The following is a 24,953-nucleotide window of genomic DNA, read 5'->3' as shown; positions in this document are numbered from 1 at the left end:
TTTACTTTAAATTTATTGAAAAGGAAAATTATTATCATTCGTGCAGTAAAAAATTATTTGTTTACTTCTTTCTTTGTCCCCAAAAATAATTTTGTGAGAATTAAATAAATTTATAAAATTTTCAAAAGATGGAAAAACCGACAACCGAAAAATTAATTTTTGTTATTAAAAAAATATAATAATCTTTTTTGGTAAAATCCAATTTCAAAAAAAATTTCTCTTTTTTTCGTTCTTTTCTTCAAAATAATTAATTAAATTTTTTATTTGAAAAAGATGAATAATATTTTTAATAATATAACGAGACGAGATTTTCTTTTCTTTTTTTAATTCGTTACAATTAACTAATGATTAAAATATATATATTTTTATTTTTTTTTTGTTTGACCTAATTCTATAAATAAATATTTTATTTAATTTATTATAAAGGACACGAAAAATACGCATAAATAAATAAATAAATTGTTACGCCAATACGAAAATAACAAAATATTATTATTATTATTATTTTAATTAATTAATATTTAAATTGTTTATGACAAAAGAATTTGTAGTAGGAATTTATTAAAAAAACAATCGGTGAAAAAAATGGCGGGAATAATAAAAAAAAAAATTTTAAAAGGCGGGGAAATTTGTCGTGGTTAAGCTTTCAAATGGCTCAGTATCTGTTTGTCTGTTGTTCGATTCGCACGGTCGCGTCGGTTTTTTTTTTTTTTTATTTCTCTTATTAATTTTATCTCATAAATCGTTTTGTGTTATTTCGCAAGAATTTATTTATCTTTTTTTTTTTTTTTTACGTTTGTTTATTTAATTAATAATTTATTAAACGCACGTTATTGAAATGTGACAATTAAACATTTACACATAGATTTATTTAAAGATTACATTTAATAAAACTATTAAAAGTTGATTTGGTTTATTTAACGATAAGCATCGTTTGGCGCGAATTTTTTTTTTTTTTTTTTTTTTTAACGTTAATTACATGTACAATAATGACAAATCCCGCGTGTGCGTGCGTGCGTGCGTGCGTGTGTTTAATATAATTTTTATTATAATAATTTGAATATGGGGTAAAAACATGTGCGGTCACCATAATGAAAAATTTTGATTGTTACGTCACAAAGTTACATAAAAGAAAAAAAATGAATCGTGTACATAAGCTAAACATAATGATCTGGTATTAATTAATTTAAGGTGAGTAAAAAAGAAACTTTGTCGTTCTAGAAAAAAAAAGAACATGAGTGACACTTTTAATAATAATAATGATTATAAAAGGTAATAAATAAATAAATATATATATATATATATATATATATATATATATATATATATATATATATATATATATATATATATATATATATATATATATATATATAAATTTTTTTTTATTTTCACGAGCCATCAATCAAGTACAAACAGACATGGAAATTCTTATAAATATTCGTTTGTAAAAAAGAAAAATTGTTTTTTTTTCTCTCTCTCTCTCTCTCTCTCTTTTGTCGTTTGTATTTTATTAAATGAATTTTAAAGAATTTACGACTTATATATATATTTTTGAAAATTTATAAAAAAAAACGAATTTTTTGACGTAAAAATATTTTTTTTTTTGGTAATTTTCGGTTAAATGTAATTGCGAGGCGGCCGCCATTTTTTTTTTTTTTTTTAATAAACGAGTGAAAAATAATTTCACGGGATTTTTGTTAATTTCCGCTTTTTTTTTGCTTTTGGTTCACACCGAAATTTTTTTTTTTGGCACGTTTAACTTTTAATAAATATTTAAATTACAATTTATTTATCACGTAAAAATAATAATAATAATAATAAAGGTTTTGGGGTCGTAAAAAAAAAAAAAAAAGCACAGCGGTTGGGATATAAGAAAAAATTAAAAATCGGAAAAATAAATGAAATTTAAGGACCGTAACGGAAGCGTTTATTTACGACAGCTCACACAAAATGACCGAGAAATAAAAAAAAAAATATATTGCGGGGGGGGGGCAGGGAAAAGTGTGGCTGCCGAGAGATAGAGAGAAACTGGGGGGACACACACACAAAAAAAAAAAAAAATTAATCGTCGCGTTTAATTTTCTGTTTAGTTCGACGAACGTCGTTCTGCCAAATGCTCGAAAAACGAATGCAATTATTATTATTATTATGTGTAAATTTTTTTTTTTTTGGCAAATTTAACGGGAAAATTACGGGGGGGGGGGAAGTGCAGAAATCGATGTTAGACACGTTGTACACAACGACAAAGATGATGAGATGACACACGCGAGATTCAAAAAAAAAAAAAAAAGATGACGTATAAGTACGAAACCCATCCAAAATTATTATTATTATTATTATTATTATTACTCGAAAACTTAATTAAAGACACCGACAGTTAGGTTTTTTAATAATCAGGTACTATGAATTATCACTCACCACGACACAAAAGTTAATGAATGAATATATGAATGAAAAAAAAAAAAAGACAAAAAGCCAAACCTGAAAATTAATAATAATAATAATAGTAATAATGACGACAATAATTTTTTTTTTTTTTTTAAAAAGAAATCAATTCAAGTGTTGTTTAATTAAATTAATGACGTCACTTAATAAAGTATTTAAAAGCTCGATGAAAGAAAATAAAAATAAATAAAAAGCAGAAGATGTAAATTAATGCCATTTCCCAAGAAGATGTAAATAAAAACAAAACAAACGTTTTCAATCACTTTTTCCTAATCGGATTAATTAATTAATTTAAATTTTAAAAAAAATTTGTTTGTCGTCGTTTGTCGTCGTTTGTATTCATCGAACATGTATCAGGTGTTAATTATTATTATTATTATTATATCGTGTTATTTATTACACGCACACGCACGCGGCGGACAGTATTAGTAAAAAAAAAAAAGGATCGATGCATGTGTGAAAATGCGTGTGAATTTTCCATTTTCCGTTCATGTTTTTCTTCTTTTTTTTTTTTTTACATAATAAATAAATTTACCGGAGGGTAAAATTTCATTTTCAAACCACAGCCAGTTTTAAACCGATTAATTTTAGAAAACAATGATGATGATGATAATGATGTGTTAACGGTTCACCGATTTAACGGTTTTTTTTTTTTTCTGTTTTGTTTACTCTATGACGTTTTTCGATTTGTTATGAGTATTTTTCGAATTGTAAGACATCTTTGTTTTTTTTTTTTTGTTTAAAAATGAAATATCCTTGAGTTTTAAATATACATACATAAATTTTTTAAGGGCACTCAACAGGAAATGATAACGTGTTTTAATAATAATAATAATAACAAATAATTAAATAAAAATAAACTTTTAAAATTTATTGTATAGTTTTTGGCGCGAGTTTATACACACACACACACAAACAATAAACTTAATATTTTATTAACTTTATAAAAGAAATTCGTAATACGATTTTTAAATATGTAAACAATTGTGATCGATTTTGATTCTAGTTACACGACACTTTTTTTTTGTTTTGTTTTCCTTTCTTATCATTGATTTTGGTTTGTCACTTGATTTTTTAACCAAGAGAAATAAATTTTTTTTAAAATCTTTGTTGTTTAACGAACGAGTTAAAATTTTATTATTATTATCATTATTATTATTATTATTATCATCGTAACAATTTCTTAATTACGATTATTTGATTGGAAGGAATAAATAAGATTTAAATATTTACAAAATCGTAATTAAAAAAAAAAAAAAAAAGCTCGCTTTTCGCGACTTTTCTCACAAAAGTTTTTGAAAATTCGAAGGAAAATTTGCCTCCGAGCGATTATTCCTGCGGTAGGATTCTCTAAGTTAGTTCACATCTTTGAAATATATCATTTCCGGTTTTACTTACTCACCACATCCGGTAGATCGACTTTCGAATTTCTTCGACTCTTTATTTCGAAAAATGATTTCAGATTTTGTCGAAAAAATATCAATTGGGATGATTTTCGTAACGGGATTCGGGGTCGATTGTCCCGCCCCCCATTTTTGAGACACTCGGATATTGATTGATTGATTGATTGATTATCAATCAATCATTTCCGTTTGTCTCTGTTACTGACGAATTCGGATCATTTTTTTTTTTTTTTAATTGAGATGCTTGTGTGTTTTCTCATACCCTCCCATCCTTTACGTGGCGTGGTATCGTTTACGTAACTTTTTTTTTTTTTCATTTATTTTCCTTTGGAAAAATTGATGAAAATTTTTTTGCTCTTTTTCACAAATCTGGCATTTTTCCATTTCATTCCATTCCATTTTTTTTTTTTTTTTTTTTTATCTTTTTCCTCAATATGTTTTTCTATTTTTAGAATATTGTTCGTGATTTTATCTTCGATCTTTGTTACTCTTTAGAATGAGATGTTTTTTTTTTAAGAGTCCAAATATTTTCCCTTTTCTTCTGCTTCTTGTCAAGGGCGTTGGGTAAAAAAAAAATTTTTTTTTTCCTTTCCAGAATTTTCCGCTAACCGTTTCTCTCTTTCTCTCTCTCTCTCTCTCTCTCTGCCTCTCTCTCTTGTTTTTTAGGTTTAGATAAATTAGTATTTCCCCCCCCCCCTTTTTTTTGTATTTAATAAACGAGGTCAAACCGTCGTTCGTTTTTTATTTCATTCATTAACCTCGTGGTGACGTCATTTAAACCTCTTCAAAATATTCTTTTTTTTATTAAAATTTAGTTAATAGTTTAATAAATGAAGTTATTAACATCTTTTTATTTATTTATTTATTAATTAATTAGGGGAAAAAATAAAGTTCAATTATGGATGGAAATCAACGTTAAAAATTATTAATTTTTTTTAAATAAAAAAAAAAACAATAAGTTAATTAATTAATAATAATAATGATGACGCCAATTTGAATTTATTATTATTATTATTTATAATTTTTATGACTTTGAGGGGGGGAAATGGTCGAGGGGAGGAGGGGGGAAAGGTTAACGTCATCATCGAGTTTTTTTCCTTTTTTTTTCCTTTTTTTCCTTTTTGGTTACCTTGAAAAAAACGAGGGCAAGAGAATTTTCACTTTGACTTTGACGAAATCAACCTGGAGGAAAATAATGAGGAGTCGATGGGGGGTGAAGAACACACAAAAGAAAAAAAATAACAAGAGTAAAGATCGGAAAATTTTTTTTTTTTTTCCTTCTAAAAAATCTTTTGTTAATATCACGTGGATCGAAAAAGGGTGAAAACAAAGTAATAATAATAATAATAATAATAATAATAATAATAATAATAATAATAATAATAATAATAATATTAATATTTAATAGGGAAAAATGATAAGAAGGGATTCATGATGATATCAAATCAATTATTAATTTTTTCAAAAAAAAAAAAAAGAAAATCTAACGTTTTAATTTTTTCTTTTATTTTTTTTCGATTCGTTTCCTTTAATAATAATAATAATAATAATAATAATAATAATAATGAAAAGGGGAAAACTGCTCAATTTAATAATTTTTCATATTTATTAAAAAAAAAGAAAAACTTTTCTCATAACTTTTTTTTAATTTTCCACGCCTTGTCCTTTTTCCCCCCCCCCCTTTTTTTTTATATTTTTTTTCTTTTTCAAGTTTTCCATTTCGAATTTTTCCGACAATTTCAACTACTCTATTATTATTATTATTATTATTATTATTATTATTATTATTATTATTATTATTGTTGTTGTTGTTTTTCATTATTAAAAAAACAATGGGAGAGAAGACAAGTTTTGTTTTTACATCATCATCATCAAATTTTTTTTATTATTCATTTAAAAAGGAAAAAATAATTTATAAATTATTTATTTAGGAAAATGACGAAAAAAAAAGGAAAAGTAAAAAATAATAATAATGATAATAAAGTCGGAAAAATGATAAAAAGAAAATCATTGTTTTTTTAATTAAACAGTACGAAGCTTTTTTATGTACATATAAACAAAGCTCTCTCTCTTTTCTCTATTTTTGACTTTTTACATTTATAATTTTTTAATCATAAAATATTATTCATAATCCCTCCCCCCCTCTCTCTCTTTATTCATTCATATTTCTTGCGAATATTATTTTTTTATCATTAATATAAAAAAAAAAAAAAAAATTAACAAATATGTCGGTATTAAAGCTAATGCCGTAAAAAAAAAAAAATTAATAAAAACAACAACGACGACAACAACAACAACAACAACAACAACCGGAGTAAAATATTTAATATTTAAAAAAAAAGGAGAGAGAGAGAGAGAAAAAAAGAATAAAATAATGAAATGATGACACTAATGACAAAATGAAAAAAAAAACAGTTTTTTTATATTATTATTAGTATTATTATTATTATTATTATTATTATTATTATTATTATTATTATTATTATTAGTATTAGTATTAGTATTAGTATTAGTATTATTATTATTATTATTATTATTATTATTATTATTATTATTATTAAAAATAAGGGAAATTTTCCGTTTTTTCTTTTTCCCCATCGTCCGCCATTTAAAAATTTTCTTTTTTTTTTTTTTTTTTTTTTTAGATAGAATATTGTATGATGTAAATTAAATGCCAAGGGGTCTTTTCTCTCTCTCTCTCTCTCTTTCTCTCTCTTTTCATTTCATTTTCTACGTTAATGGCAAATGATTTATTTTTTATACTTTCCCACTCTCCCCCCCCTCCGTTTTTTTTCTTTAACATTGTAAATCAATACTAAAACAAGTTTTTCAAAATTAAATTTTAGTTTAAATTTTTTTTTTTAAATAAAAAGGAAAAATCAATTTGGAAAATTCATAAAGGAGAAAAAAAGTGGGGGGGGGGAAAGGAAAAACGAAAATAAATCGAATGTTTATTATTATAACAGTTTTGAAATCGGACGATTAACGTTAATAAAAACTTACGTAGGAATTTTCATTTTCGGAAAATTGTTTCCACCCCCCCCTTTTTTTTTCCTTTTTTTTAAAAAATGTTTACTCTTGAAATTTTTTAATGCACTTTAAGTAATGCGATACTACAATCATCCAGTTCGAAAATAAACAGAAGAAAAAAAAAAAAAAAAAAATTTTTTTAAAAGCTCCTATAAAACTTTTCTTTTTTTGAATTTGGTCATTTTGTCTAAACTTAAAGTTTAAAAAATTAAAAAAAAATTAAAAATTTCTTGGTGACAGGTTTTTTTTTTTTTTTTAATACGACAGGGAAAATCTTTGTTTCACGCCTACAAAAAGGAAAAAAGGAAAAAAAAGTTTAATTTTGAAAAAAAAATTAAATTAAAAATTTTTTTTTTGGATAAAATTTACTATGCAAAAAAAAGGAAAAAGGAAAAAGAAAATTTAATCATGGAAAGTGTTAGTTTTTTAAATTTGCGCATGCGCGCAAAAAAAAAGAAAAATTCATTTGTCAAAAGTCAAACTTTTAAATTTAAAATTTTTACCTTTTTTTTCCTTTTTTTTCTTTTTAAACTTAGAAATGATAAAGTAAATGTTTGGTTAAAAAAAAAAAAATAATTAAAATAGTTTTGTAATTAATTTTATTATTATTATTATTATTATTTGTTTTTAAGATGGAGACGACGACGACGATGATAAATTAAAACAAAACGTACGCGCGAGAGAGTAAAAGAATAATAAATGGTGGATACGTCAAAATGAACGTGATAACGGAAAATGATAATAATAATTGGGGACAAGTCGTCATAGAGAAAATAAACGATACCGTTGAAGAAAATTTAACGGAATTCATGGAAGAAACAACGACGCAAGTGACGAAACCTTACAGAGATCCACTTTACGTCGTAGTACCGATAACCGTCATATACGCCGCCATTTTTCTCACGGGTATCGTCGGTAACATAAGCACGTGCGTCGTCATAGCACGAAACAAACACATGCACACGGCGACGAATTATTACCTTTTCAGTTTGGCAATATCGGATTTACTACTGCTCGTGTCGGGACTTCCGCCGGAAGTTTTTTTCATGTGGCGAAAGCATTCCTACGTTTTCGGCGAGACGTTTTGCGTTTTGCAAAGTTTCGCGGCGGAAACGTCCGCGAACGCGACGGTATTGACGATAACAGCATTCACGATCGAACGCTACGTCGCCATTTGTCATCCCTTTCAGTCGCACACACTTTCGAAACTTTCGAGAGCCGTGAAATTCGTGATCGCGATTTGGGTGTCCGCTCTCGGTTTGGCCATACCACAAGCCATACAATATGGCGTCGTCACGGTCATCGGGAATTCAGGTTCGATTGAATCTTATTGCACTTTGAAAAAAGTTCTCATTCCAAATGCTTTCCTCATATCGATATGTGTTTTCTTCGTCGTTCCCATGACAGTGATAACCGTTTTGTACGTTTTGATCGGTTTGAAATTAAGAAGATCGAGATTGATAACGGTCAAACGACGTCCTTCGACGCCAAGGAGCGAACTGTCGAAACCTAGAACGTCGACACCACAAAGTCACGTGATTAGAATGTTGGGTAAGTTTAATTTTGATTTGTTTATTCGTGTCAAAGGTGACGACATGATTTTACCGGGGAAAATCCTAAACGTGAAAATGTTTTTGTTTATTTATAATCTGATTTTTCTTTCTTTTTTTTTTTTTTTTCAAAGCAGACGACGGAAAAACTTTTTTCATTTAAAATTTAAAATTTGAATTTTGTTTCATCTTTTTTTTTTTTTTAACATCACTACCATGTTTATTTTTTTTCTTTTCCTTTGTTTGTTCGTTTTATTTATTTTTTCTTTTTTCCTTTTCTCTCTCTCTCTCTCATCTTTCTTATTTGTCTTTCTTATTTTTTTTAATTTCATTTCTTTTTGACGATAATTAATCGTTTCCAAAGTCGATTTTTTTTTTGTCTTCTTCTAAAGTCATTTTTTTTGTTATTAACATTTTTGTCGAATATTTCTTTTTTTTTTAAACAAATGATGCGGTTTGAATTTGAAATTTTATTTATTTTATTTTTTCACCCTTTAAAGTTCAAATTATTATTATTTTGTTTTCTAGAGTATTTTAAATAACATTCCGTGAGAAAATAAATATTAGAGTGGGAATAAAAAATAAAATATTCAGAATTCTCCGCGACGCCATGAAACAAAAAATGGGGGGGAGAGAAGGGGAAAACAAAAATTTTTTTAAAGATATTTTTCGTGCCTTCTTATAGGGTCGTACGTTCAGTCATTCATTCATTCATTCATTCAAATCACCTTGTTGCTTTTCTTTTCCCCAAGCCCACCGCCGATTATTAAAAATTGATCAGATCGTTGACGCCATTTTGAATATCCAACCATTAGCAAAATTTTTATTACGCTAATAAACTCATGTTTTGTAATTTTTTTAAAGCTTTGGTGCCCGTTAAATTTAAATGTTGGAAATGTTTTGAAAGGCGCCATTTGTTATTCATTTTTTTTTTTTTTTTTTTGGGTTTATGCTCGAAACGATCAAATTCAGACAAACGAAATTAATTATTATTATTTTTTTGTTAAAATCAAATTAATTATTAGGCGCCCTGGCGAGAGGGGGGCTGCGGTGGCACGCACATTTCCAACAACCTCCTCCTGTTTTCCCTCTCCCCAACAATCCCAGGAAAAATAAATAAAAAACCTTGGAGAGATAATGTCAGGTTATTATTATTATTATTATTATATATTTTCGAGACGTTTAAATAATAATAATAAGGAGGAGGAGGATAAAAAAGCAGGAAGAAAAAAATTTATAAACAATTTAAATGATTAGAAAACGTCGAGAGTTAATAAAAAGGAAACGCAACAATCATCATCATCATCATCATCGAGAAAATTTTTTTTTTTTTTTAACGTTAAGAAGGCAAAAAAAAAAAAAAGGTCGCGAAAAGGTCACGTGATCCCGTTGATCATTTTGAACGAATCAAAGTAATTTAAATCAAATTTAATTTAATGGTTGCGAGAGAGAGAGAGAGAAAATTTCTTTTTGTTTTATTTCGATTTTTAACGATGGCAAAAAAAAAATTTGGTTTTGTTTTTCACGCGTAAAAAAAAAAAATCCGCGTTCGGGTTTCAAAACTACAAAAAAAAAAAAAAAAGAAAAATGGCGACTTCATAAAAAGAAAAGTTTTTTGTTCTGTTTCAAAACTTTTCCCCAATATTTTTCATTTTTTTTTTTTTCGCCACATTTATTATTTATATCTTTTTTTTTGGGGGGGGGGGGGCGAGCTCATCATCATCATCATCATCATCATCATCATCATCATTACGTTTTTTTTTTTTTGTCTTCTGCTTTATTTTTTTTTTATATAAAAGATTATTTAGTAACAAAAAAAAAAAAAAAAAAGGAAAAAAAGGAAAAACTTCAATTACAATAATTTATTTTTGTTTTTTTTTTTTTCAATGTCGTCTTTGACATTTCTTCTTCTTCTTTTTCTTATAAATTTAACCATTAGTGGTGGAAAAACTTTTTCCTTTTAACGAGGGAAAAAAAAATTATTTTTAACAAAGGAAAAAAAAAGGAAAAAAAGGAAAATTTTTTTTTGCAAATTACAAAAAAACGTTTTAAAATGAAAATGGGGGTGAAGGAGGGAGGGGGAAGGGAAACGAATTAAAAATATATGTAATAAATTTTTTAACCGCAACGGTAGGAAAATTTTTAAACGTTAAAATAATAATAATAATAATAATAATAATAATAATAATAATAATAATAATAATAATAATAATAATAATAATAATAATAATAATAATCACCTGACGACGACGCTTTAAACCGGAATTTAAATAAAAATTTTTTATTTTTTTATTTTTTTTAATATTAAAAAACGTTTTTCGATTTGTGTTTTAATGAGTGTTAAGAATTTTGTCGCCACTTTTTATATACGCGACATTTTTTTTTTTTACGACAAAATCGACATCATCATTTCCTTTGTTCTATTTTTTAAAAAAGAAAAAATTGTAAACTGAACGGAATCGATTTTTTTTTTTTTTTAATTTAATTTTTCACTCACGAATCGCGACCTCCTATAATATTTTTTTTATTTATCGCGAAGGCTTTGAAATTTTTTGTTTTTGTTTTTTTTTTTTTTGCAATCGACGAAAATGAGGGGGAAAAAATTTATTGACCCCAAAATGTTTTTGCAATTTTTTTTTCGTTAATTAATGTTTGTTTGTTAAATAATATTATTAATCGTTAATGACTTTTTCTTAGTTTTTTAATTTACTTAAAGAAAGGAAAATTTCAAGGATGCCTTTTTTTTTTTTTTTTATAAAATAAACCTTTTTTTGGGGAGAAATCTATAAAGTAAAAATTTTTCTATCTTATTGTGAAATCCCCCATTAAGTTAATTTGTTCTATCCAAGTTAAAAAAATTTTTTTTTTATTAACTTTTCTCGTAATCGAGTTTTAAATAATAATTGGAAAACACAAAACCAAATAATAATTCGATTCCTCATCCCCCCCACCAAAAAGAAATGAAAAGACGGGAAAATGAGGAGGAAAAAGGTTGACGGTAAACAAACCCGACAAAAATTGTGACATAAAAAAGAAAACTCATTCGAAATGGGGGAAAGTTTCCCGAAATGAAAAAAAAAAAAAAAAAAAAAAAAAAAAAAACGGAGTGTAAATTTTTAAATGCGACAAAGGTTTTGAAATCGGTTTAAAATTTTTCCTTTTTTCCTTTTTTCAAAAATTAATTAATTGATTGTTAATAATTTAAAAAAATTTAATTCAATTCAAGGAAAAAAAATTTTTTAATTTTAAAAAAAAAAGGAAAATTTTCAAGGTTTTATCATTGAATTTTTCCTTTTTTTCCCCCCTTTTTTTTTTTTATTTCGTCGAAAAAGTAAAAAAAGAAGAAGGAAAAAGAAAAAAATGTCGATTTTTGTTTCTTCTTTTTTCAAAAAAAAAAAAAAAAATTATTATTATTTTAATATCACTTTTCTTTCGGGTAGTGGGGAGGGAGCAGAGGTGGGGGTTCATTCAAAGGAGAAATAAATATGTAAAAGGAGGAGAGAAAATTCATCTTCTAGTGTAATTTAACCGGAAAAGAAATAATTAAATTATTTCTTCCGGTTTTCTCTTATTTTTTTTTCGTACGTTTTCACTTCCGGCGTTCGTATTTAATATAAAATGAAAAATATTTTAATATATTTTATTTTAATTTTCTTCCGTTTAACACGTAGTAATAATAATAATAATAATAATAATAATAATTCTCATTTTTGTTCTTTAAATTTAATAATTACATTTTTTTTTTTTTTTTTTTGTGAAAAATTACACGCTCACGTACGCGTAAATGTTTTTTAAAACTTTTATTTTTTAAATGAATTTTATTATTTTACTCGTAATGTTAATAATATAAACGTAAACCCGCAGAGTTTTTGATGGAAAATTAAAATTTTCTTTACGGGGAATCCCTCCTTCCCACCCCCCGTCCACCCGCACGAACGCAAAAAGCACGACAAAAAAAAAAATCGTTAAAAATTTATTCAAATCGTTTGAGTGTTAATAATCGGATTGTTTTCTTTTTCCTTTTTTTTTTTTTTTTATAAAAAAATGACGAATTTTTTAATTTTAAATTAAAATTTTCCTTTTTTTTTTTTTTTTGTTCTTCTGACACGTTCTTCTTTAAACCCAAAAAAAAAAAAATTTTAAAAGTTTTCGATGAAAAGTGAAAAGAAAAAAAAAAAAAGAAAACATTACCCCGCCATTTTCTAGTCATTTATTTAAGTAAAATAAATTTCGTGAGATTTTTTTTTTTTTTTTTTTTTCATTCGATCACCGCCTTCTACAAGTTTTCCACTAGGAGAGTTCGAATCGAGAGTGAGAAATAAAAAAAAAAAAAAATTTTTTTTAAGGGAACGGGAGAGGATTAAAGGATCAAGTTTAGTATGAAGGCGGATTAAATGTTGAAAAGTTTTTGAAATAAAAGGAAAAAAGATGAGAAAGCGGGGGGGGGGGGAGGGCGAACGGGGAAAAAAAGAAATTTTTTTTATGTCATATTTTTTCGTTATTTTTATTTTTTGGGGGGATGGGAGTGAAAGGGAGGGGAGGGGACGTTAAAAAATATCGAAATTGAAATTTTTCCGCGTGAGTTGGAAAACACGACGAGAAAATGTAGTTTGTTGGGTTTACGTAATGAAAGAGAATAAAAAAAGAAAAACAAAACAATAATTTTATTTTTACTCGGTGGGAATATTGTCGCACAAATGATAAAAAAAAATTGTCGCACAAATGACAATTAGGTAAGCGACCCGAACGTTAAACTTTCCATTTTTTTTTTCGAAAACAAAACCAGATTTTTTTTGATTCGTACGTTTTAGAAAATTTTTTTTAATGCCATTGTATATCATCACGATCATGATCACAATCGACCGAAAAAAAAAAAGATTTCGAAACCGGAAATGAAAGTTTTTCTCTCGCTTGTTTCCGGTTAAAAAAAAAAAAAATAAAAAAAATTTTTTTTCATCGTCATCATCGCGTGGTCATCAATCATTTCGAAATGAAAATACATATTTTCTTTTTTTTTTTCCCGGGAGTTTTTTTTTTTTTTTTTATGTCGCCCACACGAAATAAAATTTTTTTTTTTTTAATATGAAATCGTAAAAAAAACGAACGAGCGAGAATTGAAATATATTCGATTAATGGATGGATACCCCCCTGACGACTTATTCTCTCCATCGTAATAAAAAAAAAATTTTTTTTTTTTTTTTCTCCCCGATCTTAACATTTTTTCGAGGGTCATATTAACTTACGGAGATTATAGAAGAAGGAAAATTTTTTTTTTTTTCTGGAACATTCGAAAAAAAAATCATAAAAAAAAGATTTATTAAACTTGGAATATAATCGAAAAAAATGAAAAAAAAAAAAAAAGAAAAGAAAAGAAAAGAAAAGAAAAGATTTTAAAATGACGGAGGGGGGCACGGGGGGAGTGTAGGTTGAAAGGAAAAAAAAGAAAGGGGGAATAAAAGAAAAAATAATAATAAAAAGAAAGAAGTGAATCGAAAGGTAAAAAAAAAAAAAAAGAGAGAGGAAGAATGTTTGAGAGAGAGAGAAAAAGGAAAAGAGATATAGAGAGGGGGGAGGGAGGGAGAAAGAAAAAGATCAAACGCGGAGAGCAAGTTCTCCCCCTCCCCAATAAACAATTTTAAAATTACTTTAAAAAGTATTCTCATCTTAAAAATCTGTTTTTGACATTAAATACAAAATCATTATATCGACATTTATACGAAATCGAAATTTTCTTCGTGGTTAATAAAAAAACAAAATGGCGGTCGGATGGTTTTTTCGGGAAAAGGCGGTAAATTTAAAAAAAAATTAATCGTCAATAAATTTAACGGTAAAGCTAACGTTTGTTCCACTATCGACATTCAAATATTTTATTGATAAAAAAATTTTTTTTTTTTTTTTTTGTATAAAATAATCAAATTAAAATAATAATGATAATGATAATAAATCGGTACACAAAGTGGCAGCAGAAGACAAAAATCTTTGCGTTTGAAAATATTAAATTTTTTCGGTTTTTTTTTCTCTCTCTCTCTCTCTTCTTTAATTTGTTTATGCCTTTTTTTTTTTTTGGTTTTTTGATTTTATTAAATTTTAACGTTTGAAAACATTTTCCCGTTTTTTTCGCCCCCTCTCCCGCTTTTCCCTCCATCCCTCGTTTAGGCGCCGACCTGATTTCGAAAATTAAATTATTAATTGTGCTTAATTGATAGGCTTTTCATTTAATCATTTCAACGATTCGCCAAAAAATAAAAAATAAAGTTTTTTTTATGCGTTTCAACGTGAATTTCCACACCCCCCACCCCCATCCCACCCTCGAATCTCCGAAAAAAAAAAGGGGAAAAAGACAAACATCGAAATTTTTCGAAAAAGGAAAAAAGAAAAATTTTTATTTATTTTCCGTCGAGGAAAATTCAAATGGTTTTTTTTTTCTCTTTTTTTTTTTTTTTTGTTTGCGTAACCTTTTATTTCATAAACTCTCTCTCTCTCTCTCTCTCTCTCTCTCTCATCTCTCTTTCTTTTTCTTACAATGTTTTCTTTTCTTTTTTTCACGCACAACAAACACGCACGCACAAACACACAATGCAAACTACTTTTTTTTTTTTTTGCCGACTGTTTAATATTTTTACGACTGCCTTTTTTTTTTTTTTTTTTTTTTTTTTTTTTTAAAATTTTCTAAAAATCTATAATCGATTTCGTTCCCTCCCATTACAGGAAAATTTTTTTTTTTATATACCTTTAAGCTTTTTTTTATTCTAAAATAAAAAAAAACGGGATTGGAATTCCGTTAGAATTTCTAAAAAAAAAAAAAAAAAAAAAACAGGAAAATTAGTGTTTCGCCCCCCCCCCCCAATATGGCGGAAGATTCGACTTAATCGCAAATCGTTTTATTTACCCGAAATTTTTTTTTCATCTTGGGAAAAAAGGAAAAATTCCTATTAATTGTTTGGTACGAATAGGGGAAAAAATGGGGAAAGGGGAGTCAAGGGATAAAAACCACATCGAAAAAAATTAAAATTCATTTTTGGTTTTAATCGTTTGGTTTTTAGCAAAAAGTTTGTTTTATTTATTTATATTTACATCGTTTAGAATAATTTAAAATGGCGGTTTTTCCAAAAAAAAAAAAAAAAAAAAAAAAAAAGAAAACGGAAACCTCGACTTAAAATTTCTCTCTTAAATTTTTCTATTTTTTTTTTTTTTTTTTTACATTTCGAACAAATAATAATAATAATAATAATGAAATTATCTAAAAAGTAAATTGTGGAAAATGCATTGTATAGTCTTCCTATCGGTGAAGAGAGAGAGAGAAAGAGAGAGAGAGAGAGAGAGAAACTAAATTTTTTTTTCTTTCTATAATCAAATTGTCAAAGTTAACTTGATTTATCAATTCCATTCTGTAATTTTTTTTTTTTTATTTTATTAACACGAGAATGGGGGGAGGGGAAAAACCTTTTTCGCCCCCCACCACCCCCCACGACCACCTAATTTCGTTCTTTTAGAATTTTCTTTTAATTTTTTTATTTTTTTTGTAACGTTCGTACGGTTTAGCTTTCACTAAAATGAAAATTGATGATGATGATGATGATGATGATGAATATTATTATTATTATTATTATTATTAATGACGTCATCGACGTATACATTAAGGTGAGAAAATGTAAAAAAAAAAAAAAAAAAATTTTTTTTAGCATTAAAATTAAAATTTATACAACGTTTCCGGTTAATTCGGTTAATCCGAATTATGGTTAATGATCAAAATGGCGGCGACGACGATGACGACGACTAAAAAATATTTTTTTTCTCGTGTTTGCCCCCCCCCCTCCTCCCTAACGCTTTTTCCAACTAACGTCTTCTGCTAAATTTTTTTTTCCACGTTTTTTCTAAAGGTGATTAAAGAAAAATAAAGAATTTATTATTATTATTATTTTTGCTTCGGTTAAAAATTTGCTTTAAAATACGTTTGAAAAGAAAATTAATGGAAGTCTCTCCCTCCCCTCCCCTCGCCCTCTCCCCGAAAAAAAAATTAAATTGCATTTGTCGTTGTCAATTTTTGATTTGATTTATTTTCAAGCAGAAGACAATAAATAATAATAATAATAATAACAACAACAATAATAATAATAATAATAATGATGAAAATAATTAATTTAAAAATAAATAAATAAAAAGAAAAAAAAAAAAATTTTTTTCGGTCGGTTGTTGTTTGTCGTTGTTGTTGTTGTTGTTGTCGTCGTATAAAAAAATCTCATAATAAAATTTATTTTATTATTATTGTCCTTATTAAATTTTTTTTTTTTTATTGGATGAAAATAAAATTCGCCGAAATAAACTGGAAATTTTGTTCTAGAAAAAAATTTTCTTTTCCAATGTTAACCGGAAGCCATATTAAATTTTCCTTTTTCTTTTTTTCCGCTGTCGTTTCGTTTGAATGACGGCTTTCTTATTAGCAACGGAAAATGAAAAATAAGAAAAATTTTTTTTTATTTAAATAACGCACGATCGGGGGAGGGGGGTAGGTGGGACACGAAAAAATTTCTTGTTTTTTAAATGGGGTCCTGGGGGTGGGTGAGGGGAGGGGAGGGGAAATTACAATCCCGAGAAAATTTTTTTCTTTTTTTTAAATTCAGGTAATCAGGGTAATAATAATAATAATAATAATAATAATAATAATAATAATAATAAAATCGTTCATGACCTTTAATAAATTAAATTTTCCAAATTAATTGGTCTCGATGGGATAATCATTCCTCTGTAATTTTATACGATTTCCCTGATATGACGTCATTAAATTGTAATACGTGGTACGATTATAATATGATGATGATGATAATGACTGGTTTTGACAGTAGGATGTCGATAAATGGCGGTTGGGGGGAAGAGGGGAGAGGGGAAATGAATGAAGAATGAAAGAGAAAAAAAATATAAAAAAATTTTATTTTTTTTTAATATTATTTTTGACCGAAACGTTATAAACTTATGTTGGATTCCTTCTCCCCCTCCCTCCTCCTCACCCTCTTCCTTTAAATGGAATGAAATAAATAATTATTATTATTATTCGATGACGTCATTTTTTTTTTTTAATTTAAAAATAATCGAATGTTGTTGAATGGAAAAAAATAATAATAGTAAAAAAAAATTTTTTTTCATTTTTTTTTCATTATATTTATTTGTTAGAGAGAGAGAGAGAGAGGGGGAATGGGGAGAGAGATAGGGGAGGATAAAAAGGGAGAAATGGGGAGAAGGAAATGGGGGGGAAATCAAAATTGAAGGAAGGTAAATAATTGGTTTTTTTTTTTCTCCACCTGAAAATTGAAACGTTCGTCCGTTGCTCTCCGTTTCCCCTTTCCCCCCTCTTCCCTCCCTCTCATCGTCGTTGTTAACCGGATTTTTTTTAGGGGAGGAGGAGGAGAAGGGAGTTTTCTCTCGGTAAACGTTACGTTATTTAGAATTTGATTTCGAATTATACTCGTTGTCCGTTGTTTGTACAGAGAGAAAGCAACAATGTTTATTTATTTATTTATTTATTTATTTATTTACACAGTTAAGCAAACATTTTTAAAATTATATTATTATTATTATTATTTAAATTTGAAAACTTTTATTATATTACACTTATTAAAAAACAAACCAAAGGAAAAAAGGAAAAAAAGGAAAGAAAAAAAAAGGAAAAGAAAAAAAAACAATATTAAAATTCAAACTCGGAAAATATTAAATAAAAAATTTCGTAAGAAGGGGACGAGGGATGGGGGGGGTGGCGATGGGGATTCGATCAATTTTACGAAAAATCATAGAGATAGAAAATTTTTTTTTTGTTCTTCGTGTCCGGAAACGATTGATAAAGAAGATTGATGTAGTATTTAGAAAGCGAGCCGAGCGCGCGCGCCGGAAATTTTTTATTCTTTTTATTTACTCTATGACGCGTTAAAAATAAATTTTACCAACCAACACTTTAACGTCGTTTTCATGCGTCGATAATAATGATAATATTAGAATTTTATTTAATATAATGACGTCGTCGAACCTGTACAACAACAACAATAAAACCTCATCGAAAACTTTTAATTGAATTTATTTATTTATTTTCTGAACAAAATAGGATTTATTTAAATTATGTTTTAATAATTTTTTATTTATAACAAGAAGGATCGATTTATTTAAAAAAATTTTTTTTTTTTTTTATTTAAATGAAACTTTTTAAGCCGAAAAGGATAAATTTTTAATTTAATTTTTTTTTTATAAGAAAGAAAAAAGTTAAATTTTTATTTCAAAGTTTTGTAAAAAAAAAAAAAAATGGTTGAATAAATAAAAATAAAAATAAAAACGACTTTGAAAATTTTTTTTTTTTTTTATATAAAGCAAAATCGTGTTTGTCGTTGTTGTTACTACTCAATGGCGTAAACCCGGAAATACGTCACAAATTATTATTATTATTTTCATTTTTCATTTACGACGTTTTATTTTTAACGAATTCCCGGATTTTTTTTCGAAAGAAAGAAACGGACGTTTAATTTTAATTTTCCTTCTGCTTTCAGTTTTCCCCCTCCCCCTCTTCCCCTCCACTTCTCCCCACCCTCGTGTATTTCAACAACATTTTTAAAAATTTAATCGTTTAGTTAATAATAATAATAATAATGACGATGATGAATAATTTAAATTTAAATAAAAAAATTTTGTTTCTTTCTTTTCTTTTCTCTCTCTCTCTCTCTCTCTCTCTCTCTCTCTTTTTCCGTTATTTATAACGTTTGAAATTTTTTTTTTTTTTTTTATTAAAAATAAACACAGCAAGAGGGAAAAAAAAGTTTTAAATTTTAAAAGACAAGTTAAATTGGTTTAAACATAAATTTTTTTTTACCTCCATTTGTAAAAAAAAGGAAAATCAAATTTTCATGATTTGTTTTTTACTATTATTATTATTACTTATTTATTTCGCATCCGCGTGCATTTTAAAACATAATAATCATCATCATCATCATCACCATCATCATCGACGTGTTGGTCGGTTGGTTGGTTGTTCAGACACGATCGTAAACTTTTTTTTTTTTTACTTACTTCCACGATATTTTCTCGTAAAATTTAGAAAATTCTCATTGGAAAAACATTATTAGAAAATAATTTGATTGAATTTTTTTTAAAATTTTTTTTTACGCATGCGCATTTTTATTTTTTAATTCAAAGCCATTCGTTACAATCCTCTTACGAGATTAAATTCTATATATATGTGTGTGTGTGTGTGTGCGGGTGCAAACGATACAAAGTTAAAAAAAGGTTTTCCCTCCCTTTTGTTCCTTAATTTATTTTTTAAAAAATTTTCCAAACGAATAAATATTTTATTTAAACGCACACGTAAACATAAAGAAAAGGCCGCCCCCACGAAAAAAGGGAGAGAGGGGAGGGGGAAAATGTATTTTTAACATTCGCATAATTTAAACGGTGACGTTTTTATTTATTGTCAACTTCGTGAACCACCAGGAAAAAACAAAAAAAAAACGGTTAACGGTCCCCCACCCCCGATAAAAAAAAAGATAAAAATAAACGCGATAAGTTTTTATAAGTAAAAGTCACGTGATTAAATTAATCACCGCACGTGAAGTAATAGCATAGAGTATGAAAACAAAACAAAAACAAAAAACAAAAAATGGCGACGCGCATACAAATTGTAAACAAATCGAAACAAATGGGGAAAAAAATAAGTGGGGGGTTGAATGGGTGGGTGAGAGAGAGGAGGGGTTGGGTGGATGGTTGAGAGGGAAAGGGAAGGGTAGGGGGAAACAGAATCACGAATGAAAATCACGTTAAAATTAAGGGAAACCTTAAATTAAATTAATGGCGAAATGATAATAATCAAAAATAATCGCGTAGGAAAATAATTAAATTTTTTTTTCTTTGGGAAGGGGGGGGGTTTCGAAATGATGATTGGATTTTGTTAGGAAGAAAATTAAAAAAAAAGAAAAAGAAACAGATAAATAAAAAATGTCACGATGAAAAGAAATCAATCGATCAATCAATTGTTTTTTTTTTTAAAAAAAAAGTTAATTAAAATTATTAACTCGTAACGAAGGAAAGAAAGACGATCGGAAAATTATCAAAAGAAAAAAAAAGTAAAAGGAGGAAGTATGAAAAGAGAGTGGGGGTGGGGGGTGGGAAAACTATAAAAGTTTTTAAACAATTTTTACTTGAGTTTGGTTTCAAAAGTGGCTTTCAGTCCTTTTAAGAACGTTCAACCGTTTTCCCTTTGATGGGACAATAATTTCTTGGGGGTTACCGAAAGATTTACGAAAAAAAAAATTTTTTTTATTTTATTCTATTCGGTCGAATAAAAGGGGAAAACGAACAAACAGACAAACAAACAACACAGACAAGCGAACAAACGAAAAAAGTTGGCTCGGTTAAAATTAACAAAGTTTTTTTGGAATCATGAACAAAAAAAAAGCAAAAAAAAAAAAAACTTTCAAGAATTATTTAAATCGTTTTTTAAAAGTTTCCTTTTCCCCCCTTTTTTTCGTCCACCTCCCCCTCTCCCCTCCCCCTCTTGGCATCATTTAAAACTGAAAGCTTTTTAATAATTACTGTGTAATAATAATAATAATAATAAAATTCTTTTTCTTTTTAAATTGACCTCTTGTGGAAAAAAGAAAAAAAAAATTAAACGTCAGGACTTTTCTTTTTTCTTTCTTTTTTTAGGGGGGGGAAAGGGGTGAAAGGGAGGGAGGGGAAATGAAAAGACGTGGTAGAATAATGGAAAAACAAACTAACTAGGTAGAGATAAATTTAAAAAAAGAAAAAAAAGAATCAACGACCCAGAAAGTTTATCTCTCTCTCTCTCTCATTTTTTTTTTTTAAATAAAAAAAGGATAATTTGTGTTTGATAACCCGTAAATATTATTACAATGCAGGCAACATTATAAAAAAAAAAAAATTTTTTTTCTTTCGATTTTTCGCGGGTGGAGGGATGAGGGGGGAGGAAAAGATCGATTAACGCGTCATCATAATAGTAATTAATCTTTTTTTTTTTTCGGAACAATGTAAACAATTAATTTAAATGCCAATACCACCTGATACCGATTTCATGCCGCGGCTTTTCTTTTTCACTTCCGCCCCCCACCCCCCGTCGTGTAATTGATATTTTCCTTTTTCCTCCCCACTCCCCTTCTCTCTCATTTTCACCTTATTCGTATTAAGATTATCTTGTTCGAAGGGTTTTCGCGTTTGTATTTTTTTCTGCAACGATTGTTATTCGATACGATTTTTTTTCTTCTTCCCGATTATTCCTTCGGCGTTTGTAATTCCATCGTGTGTTTGCTGTTGTCAGCGCGATAAATTCCTTAGAGTAAATAAACAAGATTTTTTTCCCTCGCGTTTGAGCTTTTTCACGCGTTTATTTATTTTACGCATTGTTAATAACAAACAAAATAAAAAAAAAAAGGAAAAAAAAAAAAGGAAAAAAGGTTGTTTTTTCCGATTAACTTTTTCAATTAATATTTTCCTTCCATTTTGTTTTTTTTTTTTTTATATATAAATTCTATAAAAATGGAGGTTTTTTTTTTTTTTAATTGTTATTAAAAAAAAACAAAAAAAAAATTTTTTTTAATTGAAAAACCACAAATATTTCTCCACTACTCATCGATGTTTTACTTTTCCCTAGCCCCCCTCTTCTCCCCCTCCTTCCTTTCATTTTTCTTCTTCTTTTCGATAATAAAAATAATAATAATAATATCAAAAATAAAATTTTCTCTTTTTTTTTTTTTTTCTTTTTCATCCGACGTCGCCGCCACCGCCGCCGCCATTTTCCGTTCCGGATCGAAAAAAAGAAAATTTTTTTCTTTATTTTTTTTTGTTATTTTTCGTTTTAATTTTTTTTATTTCTTGTTTTATGGATGGAACAAAAAAAAAAGATGAAGAAGAAGACAAAGAAGAAAAATAAAAGTTTTTAGTTGGTTTTTTTTTTTTTTTTATTTTCCTCCGCCTACTACAAACTATCATGAATTTTCTCATTAACCCTTTGACCTATCGGACGCCAAAATGTCTTAACTATCATGTAACTTTTTATCATTTTCGATTATTTAAATTATTATTATTGTTATTATTACTTTTTGCAGACTACAACAACCGCAGACTAGACAACGACAGCACGATGATGATAATGATGATGATGATTTGAAAATTAAAATAATAATTATTATTTTTTCTTGCAGTTGCTGTTGTTGTTGGATTTTTTATCTGTTGGGCTCCGTTTCACGCTCAAAGACTTGTTGCCATGTACGGACATTTAGATGAAAATCCAAGCAAGACTGTTTACGTTGTTTATATTTTTCTTACGTATATCTCTGGAGTTTTATATTATTTATCGACCACGATAAATCCGCTTCTCTATCACATAATGTCGCATAAATTCCGTGATGCATTTAAGGTAAGTCACTCTCGAATTTTCTCCCTTCCCCCCCACCCCCTGAAATTTTCCCAGTTATTAACCGGTTGAATCTTGTATGAAATTTTCCGACACTTTTCTTTATCTGTATATATATATATATATATACACAACATCCCTTTAGGATTTTCTTGTTTTAGCGAGAAAATCTTTTGAACTTTATTCACGCGAAGAAAATTTCCATTTTTGTCAATCAATCAATTTTTTTTTTTTGGTTTTCCCCCCCCCCTCCCCCGAAAATTATTTTCGTAAATTCGTCAACGAACAAAGGAAAGTATACGAAAAGGAATGAAAAGAAAAGAAAATGTTTTCGAAAAGAAAGATGGAGTAAAACAAAAAAAAAAAAAAAATTTAATTAATCATCGTACGAAAAAAAAAACAATATGGACGATAAAAAAAAAAATACGAACGAATTTTCTTTTTTTCTCTCTCTCTCACTCTTTCTCTCTTTTTCTCTTTTTAAATGTCAAAGGATAAAGGTTTCATTTATATTATTTATTTTATTAACATTTTCACATTAATACGTACATATTTATTAATTAATTTATTTGGAAAATCAATTTCAATATCAATCATTATTTCCGATTTATGACGTGGCGTTGAGTGATTGGGAACAGTGTTGCCACCTATTTAATAACGATTATTTATTTATTTATTTTCTCTATGGAGAGAGAGAGGGAGGATGGGAAGATTTTTAACGTAAGGATTGTTTTTTTTTTTTTTTGTATGCCCTCGAGTATATCAAAAAAAAATTTTTTTCTCTTTTTTTCTTCTTCTAATTATTTTATTTAAAAAATTAATTACGGTGAGTGTTCCGAGAATTTTTTTTTTTAATTGCTTGAATTAAGAGTTTTTTTCTTTTTTTTATTTAATAAGCTACATTTAGATTTATTTTTATTATTATTATTATTATTATTTTTTGAAAAATTTATACTTTTTTTTTTTTTTTTACGTCTTTCTTCACGATTCGGTTTCCGTTTAAAAAATTCAAGTTTAAAAAAAAAAAGGGTAATAAATTAAAACCGCTTTTTTAGAAGTCGGAAAATTTATTTATTTTCTCTCTCTCTCTCTCTCTCTCTCTCTCTCTCTCTCTCTCTCTCTCTCTCCCACGAATTAAAATGTACGCCATGTTGGATTTTAAATAATTAAAAACAAACAAATATTCATTAAAAAAATAAATTTTTCTTTTTTTTTCGATTTGCATCGATTGTTTTTTTAAAATTTCGTTTCTCTCTCTCTTTCTTTCTCTCTCTCTCTCTCTCTCTCTCTCTCTCTCTCTCTCTCTCTTTCTCTCTCTTTCTCTCACGTAAAACTTTTAAAATTTCGTATCAAGGCTATTTAAAATATCGAAAATTTTATGAATGAAATGGCGTTAATATTATTATTATTATTATTATTATTTTTTCGTAAATTTTAAATTTATTTTATTGTTCAGGAATAAATAATAATGATAATAATAATTCTGTCAAAATGATATTAAAATCATTCAAAATGTTTTTTTGTTGTTGTTGTTGTTGTTATTGTTGTTATTTGCAATTTTCGTCTGCTCATTTTTTTATTTTTTCTCTTCCCTTGAAAATAAAAATAAATAAATAAATAAATAAAAAAAAGTTATTCCTAGCAGATTCTTTTTATTTTATTACTGTTATTATTATTTTTTTTTTTTAACAATCGAAATATTTTTTTTTTTTTTTGGGGGGAACCATTTTGAAAAATTATTCAAGCTCTATTACGTTCAGAAAGAAAAACAATAAAAACATTTTTTTTTTTTTTTTATCTTCTTTTTTTGTAATTCATTTTTCATCGTAAAATGGCAACACTGTGTTAAACTACTACCACGTTTTTGTTTATCGATATCGTAAATTTAAAATAATACGCAATTAAAATTCAAAAAAAAAAAATGAAAAGAAAAGAAAAATCGTAAAAATAATAATTTACGAGGTTTTTTTTTGGAAAAATGGCGTCTTTCAATTTTGTGTTTTAGTCGTCGTATTAATTTTCATTACAATTTTATTTATTTTTTTTTTAAACGAAATTACGATTATTATTATTAAATTATTTATTATATTAATAATAATAATAATAAGCATTTTTTTCGTGGAA

At 27.0% G+C, this 24,953-nt stretch overlaps 1 protein-coding gene across 1 annotated transcript; it reads left to right on the top strand.

The window, feature by feature from the left end:
- Positions 1 to 7,597: 7,597 nt before the first annotated feature.
- Phum_PHUM128380 (class B secretin-like G-protein coupled receptor GPRghp1, putative) lies at positions 7,598 to 22,901 on the top strand (the record flags this gene model as incomplete). Its single annotated transcript, XM_002424348.1, has 3 exons — positions 7,598 to 8,432; positions 22,618 to 22,832; positions 22,887 to 22,901. 3 exons carry the CDS (start codon positions 7,598 to 7,600, stop codon positions 22,899 to 22,901), a joined length of 1,065 nt encoding a protein of 354 aa, XP_002424393.1.
- Positions 22,902 to 24,953: the final 2,052 nt, after the last annotated feature.

The sequence above is a fragment of the Pediculus humanus genome, genomic scaffold, assembly GCF_000006295.1.
Source record: "Pediculus humanus corporis 1103172107475 genomic scaffold, whole genome shotgun sequence".
Lineage (NCBI taxonomy): Eukaryota > Metazoa > Arthropoda > Insecta > Psocodea > Pediculidae > Pediculus > Pediculus humanus.
This window is presented reverse-complemented; position numbering and strand designations above follow the sequence as displayed.